The sequence below is a fragment of the Hippocampus guttulatus genome, chromosome 10, assembly GCF_054856545.1.
Source record: "Hippocampus guttulatus isolate MCC_2025c chromosome 10, RoL_Hgut_1.0, whole genome shotgun sequence".
In the NCBI taxonomy this organism is placed as follows: Eukaryota; Metazoa; Chordata; class Actinopteri; order Syngnathiformes; family Syngnathidae; genus Hippocampus; species Hippocampus guttulatus.
This window is the reverse complement of record NC_141270.1, coordinates 8,575,639-8,589,692: the sequence shown is the minus strand read 5'-3', so window position 1 is coordinate 8,589,692 and position 14,054 is coordinate 8,575,639. Positions and strand designations below refer to the sequence as shown.

At 43.4% G+C, this 14,054-nt stretch overlaps 1 protein-coding gene across 1 annotated transcript in view; it reads left to right on the top strand.

Moving 5' to 3' along the window:
* Positions 1 to 3,030: 3,030 nt before the first annotated feature.
* The window catches only part of loxl4 (lysyl oxidase-like 4), a 29,078-nt gene continuing 18,054 nt past the window's right edge, over positions 3,031 to 14,054 (top strand). The window contains exons 1-4 of the mRNA XM_086121788.1: positions 3,031 to 3,083; positions 4,707 to 5,033; positions 6,937 to 7,241; positions 7,323 to 7,537. Coding sequence (XP_085977914.1) covers positions 4,727 to 5,033; positions 6,937 to 7,241; positions 7,323 to 7,537 — 827 coding nt within the window. The 5' untranslated portion in view covers positions 3,031 to 3,083; positions 4,707 to 4,726. The remainder of the gene's footprint in view (positions 3,084 to 4,706; positions 5,034 to 6,936; positions 7,242 to 7,322; positions 7,538 to 14,054) is intronic.

Below are 14,054 nucleotides of genomic sequence, written 5' to 3'. Positions count from 1 at the left end.
ATACAACATGCACAGCACTGCCATTTTTAGCCCAACACCACCTTTCTCGTTTTATTTCCATACCTCACTCACTCTCCTTTCCTCTCTCTGATTTGGTCTTGCTAATAGGGGGGTCTGCTTTTCCTATATGGCTTTACCAGTCAGGGCGGGACCATCGGCTTGCCACCCAGTCCCCACCATCACGTGCACTCGCGCACACAAGCATCCCAATTACAGCCTTTTTACACATGTAAAAAAAAAAAGTCACACGTTCAACACAGCAACGTAGAAACTCTACATGGACGTGCAGTGCATCTAAGAATAAACCAGACCTCCTGAAAAAGGATGCCGCTAAGGTTTACTTAAAACCTGAAATAGTTCATCAACACAACACTCCATGTCTTAACTTGACCATGTAGCTAATTTGGTCGCAGATGACTCCCCCCCCCCCAAAAATAAACAGATTCAAAGATGTGTGATGGGTCCCGAGTTGCGCAAGAGTGACCCCCCTGCCGGGCAAAACCAGAGCAACATCACGTTTTGACGTCTCCAGTGATGAGTCTTTCTGCTTCCTGTCGCATGATGATACGTTTGACAATAGTAACATATTCTTGGCTCGAGGTGGTATGTCGTTTTCTCATCAGTCACGTTCACCATGGGTACATTTGAGGCCGCGGCTATTTTGAATGTCGGTGGTTTGCGGCGCTTTCGACAAGGAAAATATCTACGCTGCGGTACGGGGTAGCTTCTTTAAGACACTTGCAACTCTGGATGTTTGAATCTATTCCTGAAGCGAGGCCTTCCTGTCGGTCACACGCATGTTCACTCTCCCTTGCACTTGTGTAACACACTTTTGCGTTAGCTTGTGTAAGTGTGTAAGCAGCCAATCAGAGAGAGAGGTGTAAGAGGTCCAGTCGGAAAGTTGCATAATCTCGTTGAAAATGCAAATTCCCTTTGAAATTCTGGGTGATTGCAGAGCAATAATGCAAAGTGGAAGAGAAGTTTCAAAATCGATTTGAGTTGTTGAGTATGAAACAAATGTTCCCATTGGAAAGAAGGCCAGTAGACGACAGCCATCAACAATGTAATCCATTACCTTTCATATGAGTCAAAACAATAACTTAAGTTAGTTATTCAAGTGCAAAAAGAAGTAAACCACTGTTAACACTGAATTGTTATAATGGAACAAAGTTAATGTTTCATAACACAAAGGATATTTGTGTTGGAAATATGTTTCTCTTTAACAAGCTCAATTTACATTCACCAATTTTATTAGTTAAAACATTTAGAATGAAAAAGTAATGACAACAGCTGAAAGCTATTTTGTAACAATTGTATATGTATATATACTGTATATACTGTGTATATATATATATATATATATATAATAAAATCACAAAGTATTGAATCCATCCATCCATCCATCATCTACCGCTTATCCGGGGCCGGGTCGCGGGGGCAACAGCTTTAGCAGGGAAGCCCAGACTTCCCTCTCCCTAGCTACTTCTTCCAGCTCTCCCCGGGGGATCCGGAGACGTTCCCAGGCCAGCTGGGTGACATAGTCTCTCCAGCGTGTCCTGGGTCTTCCTCGGGGTCTCCTCCCGGTGGGACATGCCCGGAACACCTCACCAGGGAGGCGCTCAGGGGGCATCCGAATCAGATGCCCAAGCCACCTCATCTGGCTCCTCTCGATGTGGAGGAGAAGCGGCTCGACTCTGAGCCCCTCCCGGATGTCCGAGCTTCTCACCTTATCTCTAAGGGAGAGCCCGGACACCCTGCGGAGAAAACTCATTTCGGCCGCTTGTAGCCGGGATCTCGTTCTTTCGGTCACGACCCATAGCTCGTGACCATAGATGAGGGTTGGAACGTAGATCGACCGGTAAATTGAGAGCTTCGCCCTTTGGCTCAGCTCCTTCTTCACCACGACAGACCGATACAACGTCCGCATCACAGCAGACGCTGCACCGATCCGCCTGTCGATCTCCCGCTCCCTCCTGCCCCCACTCGTGAACAAGACCCCAAGATACTTGAACTCCTCCACTTGGGGCAAGATCTCCTCCCCGACCCGGAGGGGACACTCCACCCTTTTCCGACTGAGGACCATGGTTTCAGATTTGGAGGTGCTGATCTTCATCCCAACCGCTTCACACTCGGCTGCGAAATGCTCCAGTGAGTATTGAATCTACAAGAGTTATTCCAAAAGCATATTCCATTTCACTTTTTAAGTCACGAGGCTAAACTTTTAAAGTGTAAAAATAAGTTATAAATGTTAACATTAAAAAAAACATTTTTTTCAACCCGTTTTTAAACGACTCGAGTATAAATATAGGGTTCAGCAATATTAGGCCAAAGCCCTCTATGTACGTGCCCAGCACAAGCCTGGCCTTTTTTTTTTTTTTTTAAATTAAACAAGATTTTCCATAATTAGAATCGGGTGGAACGGGGCATTTGCGCTGTTGTGGGATGGAACGTAGCCGACTCCCGGCCAAACGTAGCGGCATCCCTTCTTTGCATTAAAATCAGAGCGGTCAAACCGCACACAAGGCTTGACCCTTGCTGAAGCAGAAATCATTTTCTTTTGTCTCAAAAATATCTGCCATTTGAACAGGCGTGTGGACTTTTTATATCCACAGACGCCCCTAGTGGCTGAACCTTGAAGTGATAACTCCCTACTGTGACATTATCGCTTCCCCCTGCTCGTGTTTGGGACGGACAGAAGTCATTGTGCTGCTTTAAAAACAATTGGCAAAAATGTTGTTCTTTTGTGAATGGAAAGAATTGTTCCCTTTCACTTCACTCCACACTACAATTACACTCGTGCGCAAAAATAACCGAACCCACCTCAGCGGCTGTGTTCTTCATAGCAAGCAGATGGCGTCAGGCCTCTTATCTCATCAATAAAGGCACAATCTGAAGCTTTATGTTCTTTGCACGAGAGTGATGTGAGAGAGAAAGGAGGGAGGGAGGGAGAGAGGGAATCAGGGAGGAGATATATGGAGAAGGAGGGAATGAAGTGAGAGGAGATTTTCTTTTTTTTTTCTCAGACACACTCCTTCACTCAAGACGTCCGCGACTGCCCACACACACAATTTGCTGCTTGTCAGGTCAGTGAACTTTCACTTTGCTTTCTCCTTGATACTTTAAGAGTTTGCATTTTTTTCCATTTGGTCTCATTGTATTGATTGATGTGTCATCTCAGGTGTTTTTGTTTTTGTTGTTTTTTTTCCACACTGCAGAGTCAGTGCTCCGATTTTACTTTTGGAGTCCAGGATCACATTGTGAGTCCCGGTACTTGTTAACCTCCAATTAAAACCTTTCCCGTGGGTTTCTTGAGTTTTCATGCAGCGTGCAGTGAATTTATCTCCAATGAGTGACTGGCATGAAATTGAATAGATTTGAACAAAAATTACATTTCCCATATACAGTATTTATAAGCATAATTGGTGGTATCACTTTGTAATCGAGCGGGCACCTGGCTTCCTTGTCCAGAAGATGTCATTGTTGCTCTTTTAAAAATTAGGCCTCTTCTCATCTCTGATAATTCAGCATTCTCCAGATATATTCATAAGAATTCACCCAACTCAGAATTGAAATCACCGGTCTTCAATGACAAAGGTGTGTCTTTTTAAAAAAAAAAATGTTAAAAAATAAGAATAATCAAAGCTCTGTAGTGCATTGGAAAGTAGACAGTGAGGATTCGAGAAGATGAGTCGACTATATGTCACGCTTTATAATATCTTTTGCTGTCATGCAAAGGTAAAAAGAAGTCAACCGCTGCCAAATTATATGCAATGATATTTGGCGGAGGGCAGCATGGTGGACGAGTGGTTGGTACGTCTGACTCAGAGTTCTCAGGTTTGGGGTTCGACTCTCAGCTGTGGTCTTCCCGTGTGGCGTTTGCATGCTCTCCCCGTACTTGTGGCTATTCTACGGGCATGCTAGCCAACATGCATCTTGGGTACATTGAAGACTAAATTGTTTAAATGTGAAAATCATCTTTCTGCACTGTTTAAAAAAACACTTAACGGGTCAAAAGGGGGCCGACCTTTGCTTGGGTAAATTTGGCCCTTTTTTCCGTTTTGTTTTGTACAAAAACTAATTCATAATTTTATTATACTATTTTTGGAGGGTTGTTTTGTTGGTTATTCATTTTGCTCCAACTTTTTAGGTTATTAATTAAAGGGGTCCAATATTGGGTTATTTTTTTGAACCAGCTGTTTTTAGTCCAACCCTCGAACGACATCTGCCACTTCTAATCAAGCTGTAAGAAAATTCGCACTGAGTCCAAAAACTCTTTAAGGCAGTAATTTGACCTTAAAATAACAGGCATAACATTTTCAGTATAGCTGTGGTTCCTAAAATTAGCGGTGTTACCCACCGATACATCTGGCTGCCACAAACAGTCTCGAATTATTGAATTGACTTCAACTTCAGGACAAAAAACTGCCCAAAAATGGTGACCAGCTTCAGCTCAAACCCAAGCTTCAATCCAGTATCCTGTGTCAAAAATAATTAATCCAACCTTAAATAAAAGTCACCCAATCTGGTCAAAATCGACAGCTACCGAGTGGGTCAGGAAAACACCTCAGCAGTTTTAGCATGTTTTTTTTTTCCGCACTATATTCTACAAATAACATCAAACCGAGCCTGCATCAGAATAAGGGTGATTTGGATAACTTTTAATTGCCCAAAGTGACCCATCGGTGTTTTACCTTCTTCCTCCTCAGACCTTTCCTCCCCCATCACAATGTCCCACGCCATCTGCTCCAGCTGCCTCCTATTCCTCTTCCTTCTGTCGCTCTGCGCTGCTGAGCCACGGCGCACCGTTTCCGGTCCGCCCAGGGTGGCACGCGCACCTGCCGCCAAGGTGCGTCTGGCGGGAAACTCGCCGCGGGAGCCTCACGAGGGACGCGTGGAGGTGCTGCATAACAACACGTGGGGCACCGTGTGCGACGACGAGGTGGACATCAACCTGGCCAATGTGGTCTGTCGAGAGCTGGGCTTCCAGGGGGGCGTCACGTGGGCACACAGTGCCAAGTATGGGGAAGGACAGGGTAAGACACTTTTAAGTCTCGTAAACACAAGGATCCTGTTAAAACAGGGCTGTCAAACTCACTTTTTGGCGCGGGACACATTTTAGTTACCGTTTGACTTGGAGGGCTGCTATGACTGAAACCATATCAAGAAGTCAAGAATAACTGTTGATTCAAGTTTTGTTTAAGTTACTACCATGAGGGGTTTGGTAACAAGAAAATGCTTAGAATATATCTCTTATTTATTACATGTGAGAATTAAACATTTTGGTAGACATTTTAGAAAGGATCATGGAAGTTGACATGTTTGAGCTGCTTTCGCGGGCCACATAAAATGATGTGGTGGGCCAGATCTGGCCCCCGGGCCTTGAGTTTGACACCTGTGTGTTAAAATGACACTGCTAGAGAAGATCTTGCAACTTAGTTTTGTCTTATACTCGGAATGGAGCTACAATAAGCAGGATATTCCCAGAATGCGAAGAAGGCAGCTTTGAGAGGTCACTGTACAAAAATCACCCAGTGAAAATCAATGGCACCAAACGCATTGATACGGAAAGGGGGTCTGAAGTCACCCTGTCGAAATTCTGCATTCTGAGGGAAGTATGAGAGCCATGACAGAAGCAGGACTGCACCTGTCTGAAAGGGATTTTCCAACAAATCAAGACACTAATGCTAAAAACAACACTGGCGATAAAACAATAAACGTGCTTCCCTTAACAAGGATCAGAGATGAAACTGCTTCAAATGTGTGAGATCGCTGACCAGGTTTTTGGGAGGCATCAGACTCCCAGAATTGGGCTTAAATCAGGCTCAATGTGCACAGTGTATGCCTACCTTCCTAAATTGTTGATAGATTAACTCATTCACTCCCAAAGACGTTTTGAAACGTCTTTTTAGACTTGCTCTAGAATTGGCTGGTACTGAATGAGTTAAATCCTCGATTCACCATGCAGTACAATTTGGTTTCGTTTGCAAATTAAAAAAACATTATGAAAAACTATGTTGGTCTACAAGTAACTGGTTTGTGCGCTACCATTTTGTGGGCAACTTTTTGGGCTACCTACCATGGGCTACCGACTGAAGCTTCGGCACAGAGCTTCTACTGGCTGACTTTCCTGTGATCACTTTCCCACTGTCCTATGATACCAAACATCACTTTGACCCAACAAATCTTGTCGTCAGTTACATCACGCGCAAAAAGAACCCCAAAATGTTGGACGCCATCCGTCATTGTCCTGACTGTCATGTTTCTTTTCACTGCTGACTTTGACGTGGTTTTGCACAGCATGACGTCCCGCCAGTCGCGATCACCCCTGCTGGAAAAGCAAACCAGACTCGGCTGACAGGCTGCACTGCCTGGTGAAAATGTGGTCCCGGCCGTCATTGATTGTCTTACAGCGCTTGACGTGCCGTGACAAAAGTCACTCATCATCAGTGTTTTATGTTGGTCCAAAAGCCGGCCAATTATATTGTACTCAACCTTAAATACTTTAAAACATGCCACATGGCTTACCAGTAATTAAGATGCCCGAAATAACTGACATCATAGAGGCACAAAGATGACATCTCGTTAGGGTCACCCGGCAGGCTGGAGGAGCTCATGCATGGGAAAAAAAAATAGTGGGGGCATTTGTTTTGGAGTAATGACAGCATTCAGTTGACCACAATTTTGCAACACTTGCTGCGCTTTATGGACATTCTTTAGTGCTGCTTTTAAATCCAAATTAAAGACAACGTTGAATGAATTTGAGAGGCGCAGTCGTAAAACACTCAACTTTTGAACATGCCGCAAAGGTGCAACCCCTAATCAAGCTACCGGTTTAAGTCATATACGAGGCCCGCTTTTCAGAGCTTGTGTGGTCTGTTTCCAGAATAAGGTTGACTGGACAGCATGCTTAATAACAGCTTACTATCCTCTGCCAAGGTCCCATATGGATGGACAATGTTCGATGCAACGGTTCCGAGAAATCCTTGAAGGACTGCAAGCACAACGGCTGGGGGGTGAACGACTGCAAGCACTCTGAGGACATGGGGGTGGTGTGCGCCACGGAGCGGAGGCGGGAGCAGACGACCGGCGCTGGAGACCACAGCAACGCCATCAGCTCCAATGGGAATCCCTCGCCCCAGTGGCAAGGCCTGGTGGCTAGCCGCAGGCACCCCGGATACGGCTATCACGGGAACGGACATCCATACGAGGTCCCCAGGATCCAGAGGCAGCAACTTTACCAGGTATGGCGGCATGCCACACATGAACGCGTCACAGCTGTTGACGTTTTCCCTCACTACCGACTGTTGGCTTCCTTCCATCAGGGTCACAGTAAGGTCCGAATCGAGGAGGTGCGCCTGAGGCCTATGCTCATGTCGACCAAGAAGAAGACGTTGGTGACCGAAGGCGTGGTGGAAGTGAAGCACGCGGGGAGATGGAGGCAGGTGTGCGACATGGGCTGGAGTCTGAACAGCAGCAGAGTGGTGTGCGGGATGCTCGGCTTTCCCGACGCCGCTCAGCCCAACCTCAAAATGTACAAGTGAGTAAAGCGGTTTTTTCTCCAGCTGTCAACAGTCAGTGCTGGGTAAGTTGGATAATTATGTACAATAGCCTGCGGTCTCTGAATTGTTTGTGCTAAATGTTAAGCTACTTCTGAGATCCCTTTTGTGAAAACAACTTAAGTAGTTCTTAAGCCAATGTTTATATGATCCATACGTTTTTGCCAGCTATGGGAGTTTATTAATCTCATCACTAACACAAAAAAATGTTGCTCAGACTATGACTTTGTGTTTCATGAGGAATCATCAAATTTCACTTGTGAAGAACTCCAAAATGGTCCTAAAATGGACTCCAAACCAGAATGGCGCACTTCCTGTGTCTTTTCTGTTACGTGTTCTCTCTTGAGACTTTTTTGTGGGTTTACTCATGCTAGACATGCCAGCCAAATTTCAGTTTGCCCAGTTAAACTTGATTTAAAAAAAATTGATTGGTTGCTATGAAGTCTTTTATTCAGGGGGAGGGCGGGCATCAAGCTTATAGGTGGAAATTTTCAACACGCCTGATAATTTGGTGTGTTTTTGACAATGGAAACATTTTTGGGCGGGAAACAACAGTAAGAACAACAAATACACAAAGATGTTTTAGGAGGACATAATACCACCCGTAAAGATAACCAAATAAATCACCTTCGCAAGAATCACACACTAACTAACAAAACAACCCATCAGTGTTAAATGATGGAAAAAGTCAGCAAAGAATAAAAAGCAAAGAGAAGCCGAGTCCACTTAAGAAGCAGAAGAAGTAAAAGCCTTCTGTCACGCTTATCTTCACCCCCCTCAGCCACATCACCACGAGAGGTCCCTTTCTCTCCTCAGCCTCGGGGTAATGATAAGGGGCATCTTGGTTCCTAGGGAAAATATTTTCTTTACACCACTTTCCAGGCAAATCACCCACCCGCGCACCTCATTGCCTCTGCGGCTCTCTGATGCTATCTCCGCTCCCAAGACAAACAGCAATACTTTTAATTTTGGATTCCTGTCCCTAGGTGTAATATCAGCTCCTGATTGTGCTTTAACTGTTCCGTCGATACGCTGGTGTGAGGCCAGATGAACCTTTGTGTGTGTGTGTGTGTGTGAAATAACTTGTTTTATTGGCAATAGAGCATCGGCAGGCTTGAGTCAGCTCTGCTGCGCCTCTCCTGCCAGTGGTTGCCATTAAGGCAGTGGCAGGTCTTAGAATTGTTTTTGTTTTTCATTGTATGCATCTGCACAGACTAATGCAGAGATTCCGAAGCTTAATACATGGGGAATGCGCTATAAACTTTGGCTTTGGTCAGGGAGAGGGGCTGCGCAAATCCCATTTTACTTTGGCAAAATACAAATACCGTATTTCCCGCACTATAAGGCGCTTCGGAGTATAAGGCGCACCTTCAATGAATGACCTATTTTAAAACTGTTTTCATATATAGGGCACATTGCATGATAAGGCGCACAGAATAGAAGCTACCATAGTGGCCGTGGTTGCGTTATGCATCCACTAGACGTAGCTGCGCTAAAGGGAATACAATACAATACAACACAGCTTTATTTTTAAAGAGCTTTCACAACCGGTGCAGCTGTAGCAAAGCGAAGAAATCAGAATATTGATCCATATATGAGGCACATCGGATTATAAGGCGCACTGCACTGTCGGCTTTTGAGAAAACTGAATGCTTCTAGGTGCGCCTTATAGTGCGGAAAATACAGTAAGTAAAGTCCCCATGAAATTTGAAGCAAGTAGGATCAACTCATTACGTACTTGGGTTACAAGTCAAGTCATACTCTGCACAGTCACAACGTACTGAATATTAGCACTTAAGCCACTTTGCACTCAGTAGCTGAACCTTTACTAACACATGATCACATTATTTAATGGCCTCAAGCCATTCATATTTTCTATTTCTCTTACTTTGTACTGCTTTTTATCTTTTCACTTTAAACTAACAACTGACACCAGATTGGTTAATGTTGACCAGTTACCGATTAGCTAAAAGCTAATGTGGCTTACCGTGTTTGTGGGTTTTACAATTCGATGGAGATGGACGTCATACTTGTTGTATCCCTTTTGAGATGCTAAACCTTGCATGTTGCTCCTTTTTTTTTTTTTAATTGATATTGTCTAAAACAGGGGTGCCCACACTTTTTCGGCCTGAGATCTACTTATGACATGACCGAGTCAAAATGATCTACCGCCAGTTAAAAATGAAAATCACATTATTTATATATATATTTTGAATTATTTTTATTTGTACATTATAGATATGCATGAGTGCATCAACCTGTATAGCACAATACAACAAATAAATGTTTTGTAATTACCTTACTCTGACGACTTGCACTGAATTAAATCAGACAGGGATGCATAGTCCGGACAGTAGCTGCTGATAGCCAGCCTCAAGCAGATTTCCAGATGCTCATCAGTCATGGTGGAACGGTACTTGGATTTAATGATCTTCATGTGGGAAAAGGCTGACTCACAAAAATAAGTGGAGCCAAATAATGCGGTCAAAAAGGTAGCACATTTCCTGATGTTGGGGTACTTGTCCTCTGGGAGTAAGTTCCAGAATTGCACTTTGAAAACGACATTGTAAAAAATAAGTCCTCCTCCCACTCCTTATGGTAGTGGTAGGTCTTCGGATTTTTACTTAGTCCAGCTTTTCCACTCATATTTATCTCCTGTCTTATTCTCAAATTTGCGAGAGTTGTGCAGTAATTAGCGGAGTTGAATGCGCATGCGCAGTGACGCGTGTGGCAGAGAAAGTTCGAATGTCATTGTCAGGACGGATAAAAAAAAAAAATTGTCAGGACGGATTTTCTGTGGTTTGTAATTGACTTCTTAAATAAAGATTGTTATTTAAAAAAAAAACTGTCAGGGCGGATGGTCGACCTGATCTACCCACAATGCCTTTCAGATCTACCGGTAGATCAGGATCGACGTAATGGGCACCCCTGGTCTAAAACATAATACCTATACTTGAATCCAATAATAATCTTCTGAGTTGTGAACATAGAGTAAACCCATAGTCGGCTTAGCAACTTAGTAACTGGTGAGTCAAGTCATGTGTCTTGCGTCTCCCAACTCTGAGTTGTGTGGCTGGAAAAGGTTGCGAAATCAAATCGAACCGTATCAGTCAAATTGTGCTTTTATTGTCTCCTTTAAATAGGGTGTCCTAAGGTGTCCCAAAATGCATTGCAATTTGATGTCATAATAGCCTTCTAAACCATAATGATGTGTCTAAAAGTGCCCTTTTTCCTTTCTGTTTCCACAAACAATTGGACTGTTTGCTTTTTCACAAACTATATTTTCCTCCAGCATGCATTGGCATTAAAAATGCTAACCATCTACTTTAGGTATTGGCCACCCGTTGGTTTCCATTATGCTATCGTGGCAGTGCTTAACCACTGCCAACAAAAAATCCTTGATTCACTAAGGCGAGTTACCTTTTTTTTTTTTTTTAGAGCACAGAAAAATACCCTAAAGATGGTTTCTATGTGTTCTCCAGAGTGTACCCCGCTTCTCGCCCAAAGTCAGCTGGGATAGGCTCCATCTCACTCGCGAACCTAATGAGGAGCAGTTTGGTAGAAAATTGTTGGATTGCATATTTTTATAATTTTACATGGTGGACATCTGCTCTTAGTCAATCATTTACATGCTTGATGTGTTCGCTCCACCCTGAACTGATTGCCAGTTAATCACGGGGCACATAAAGAGATTAACAACAATTCGTACTCAGAGTCAAATACTGTAGTCACTGATTGAGAAATGAACTCATGATGCCTCCAACAAAGTCCGTTGAGTTAACCGCTACATCAATAGTGACTTCAGTCAGTCTAATATCTGCATAATAGCCTCGATGCTAACTTGGCTAGCCTGGGTAAACTCACTCCATCCATTTTTTCGTCAGGGTGTATGCTTGGAAGCTTCTCGCCGCATGTTGTACTTGTCATATTCTACAGTCGAGTTGCGGCATTGTCTGGTTAGGTCTGCGTGGATGTAGACTTTAGTTGTTCTTCTTTAGTCCATTGACTAGTCGAGACTTGGAGAACAGCTCCGCTACTGGCTAAGTAGTGCGCTCCAGAAACATGCATATTAGATCTTCTAAAGACAAAATTGCATGGAAGTGCAGTCAGTCCCATCGTGGATGTTGCAGCCATCTGCATGAATTACTTCAAGCGGATGCTCCCGAAACTCACCGGTTCTTCATGTGTTGGTACAGGTTTGTTGATCTGCAAAAGCATGCTAACCGCGCACTTTCCGTGCATGTTTTGTTTTGCTCATTGTAAAGCACAGACTGAAATAGATACTGTAATTACTCCACGTGAGCAACCAAAACAATGACTTTTCAGACAATATGACGTTGACATTTTTTGTAACATCTGCACCCCAGATTGGAAGCCTAGAAACTCTTACGAGATCACGTTGCACGTTTTTAACCATCGGAGACACTCCCCTATGTTCTTCCACCTTGCTCGAAAGCCTTTCTTAGCAGTCAGGCCGCGTCTCTGGGGCCGCCTGTGTGTCTTGGATGCGATTCTTAAGATGCTGTAATTGCAGGTTGGTCAGGAGCGAGGCTCGCTGGGGTTTGTGCTGCGAGATAAAAAAAACCACCCTCCATTATAGCTGCGTGTGAGAGAGGAAGGCTGCCTTGCCAGAGAGGCAGGGGGAAAAAAAACAAGCCGCACCAGTCCAATCTAATTTTCACTTTCACTGTGAAATATCTTTAATTATGGCTGGCTTACGAGCTGTTCAATCAGCAGATGACCATGTTTTTTTTCATCTGGCTTTTGATTTCGGGACTTCAACCTTCATAAGGCAATTTAATTCTCTAGATTTTGTTATGTTTTCCTTTCGAGTTGTGTGGGATGTGTTGAATGAATACTTTTCCACAGGATATTCACTTTAGAATGGTCATTTATGATCCTTAGATTAGAATAAAATGGCAATGCTACACAGAAACAGACACGTACTTTCCTATTGATAAAAAAATGTCCTTCATATTAAATCCCATTTTCATCCCAACAAAAACTAAAGTTGAGATTTCAATTTGGTCATTTGTAGGGTTTGCGTCACAGCACTGAAAAATGTACCAAACACCACACTTGATCGTAACATCTTTTGTCATACCCCATGAACAAGGCTGCTGGCTTAAAACAAAACAAAACAAAACAGATGGAGAGACTTTTTATCTCTAGTTGTCAGGAATGTAATAATGACATATGCAACAATTATATATATCATGCATTCTCACTTGTTTTTTTCCCCCTGTGTTATCATTGTGAAGTTTTAAAGGCTAGTAAAATAACGGTATTGCTTGAGTACCACTATTTGGCAGGCTTCCCTGGGAATTTGACACACATTTCTTATCAAATGATCGATTAATCTATACATTTATTTATTTTCAAATACAACGTTTTTAGTTGGATGGAAGAATGTCTGAGAATGATATTTACTCCTATTTCCATGCGAGTGCCATATCGAGCAAAATAAAGGTGCCAGGAGTAGAGGTGCTCGCTGTCCACCGATGTCAGAATATTATTGCCCTTCTTTGCATGGGAAAAACTAGTCGCCACAGTTAAGAATCAGCAGCGTCTTTGCTGCAAGTAGTCCACAGAATTCCTAATAAACAATTAAAAACTTATTATGGTCATCTCAAATGCATTTTGATGTCTTTTTTTTTCCAGTCAGAGAAATGCAAGGCGTAACGAAGTGCGATGAACCTTGCACAATAACGTAATTATACTCTCGACTAACAGGCAGATGAGACTCCCCATCGTTAGCTTCATTAGCATCATTAGTGTCAAAGCCCAACAAATACCGAAGTAACGCTCTTGCCAAAAGTCCTTTTGATGGATGCTATGGTGAAAACTCATAACGCAGGTGTCTGGAGTCCACTCGCGGTGGATCAATACTCACGCAATATTTACATAAGAAGATTTCCAACGGAAAAAGCAATGGGTTTTTAATCTGAATGTCTTTTGTCGGACTGAAGTTAGCTTAGACAGCGTGTGGCGAGGTCTCACAATTGTGGGTTTGTGTGGGCTGCCGGCCTGCGGAGCCACATAATAGCTGCATTTAACACATTTTACAAGGTGGTGTTGAGGACATGCTGTGTGAAATAACATGTCACTGGCCGCTTTTGTGCCGCTTATGGAATTATGCGATACGAATAGCATCGCTTCACTTGCGTGTTGGGGCATGACGTCAGCTGTTTATTTGTGTTTGGGAGTCCGGCATCACATCATGTACCACGGCGAGTACACTCGTTTGCGTTGTGTTTTTATTTAGAAGCAGCGATTTGCAAAACACCTCTCGCTGCGAACTAATTGGAAATGATGAATGTAAATGCGTATTTTCTCGCCCTCAAACAAGCGTTTATTCTTGAAAAGCATACTTGTGCAAAGGTCTTGCTTAAGGACGGCGTGACGAGTGATTGAGGAAAGTGGAGTGTCAGCTGCCAGCGACGCTCACGTCACTGCTGTAGCAAAGCCTCCCTTGATTTTAGATTTTTAGCCCACTGA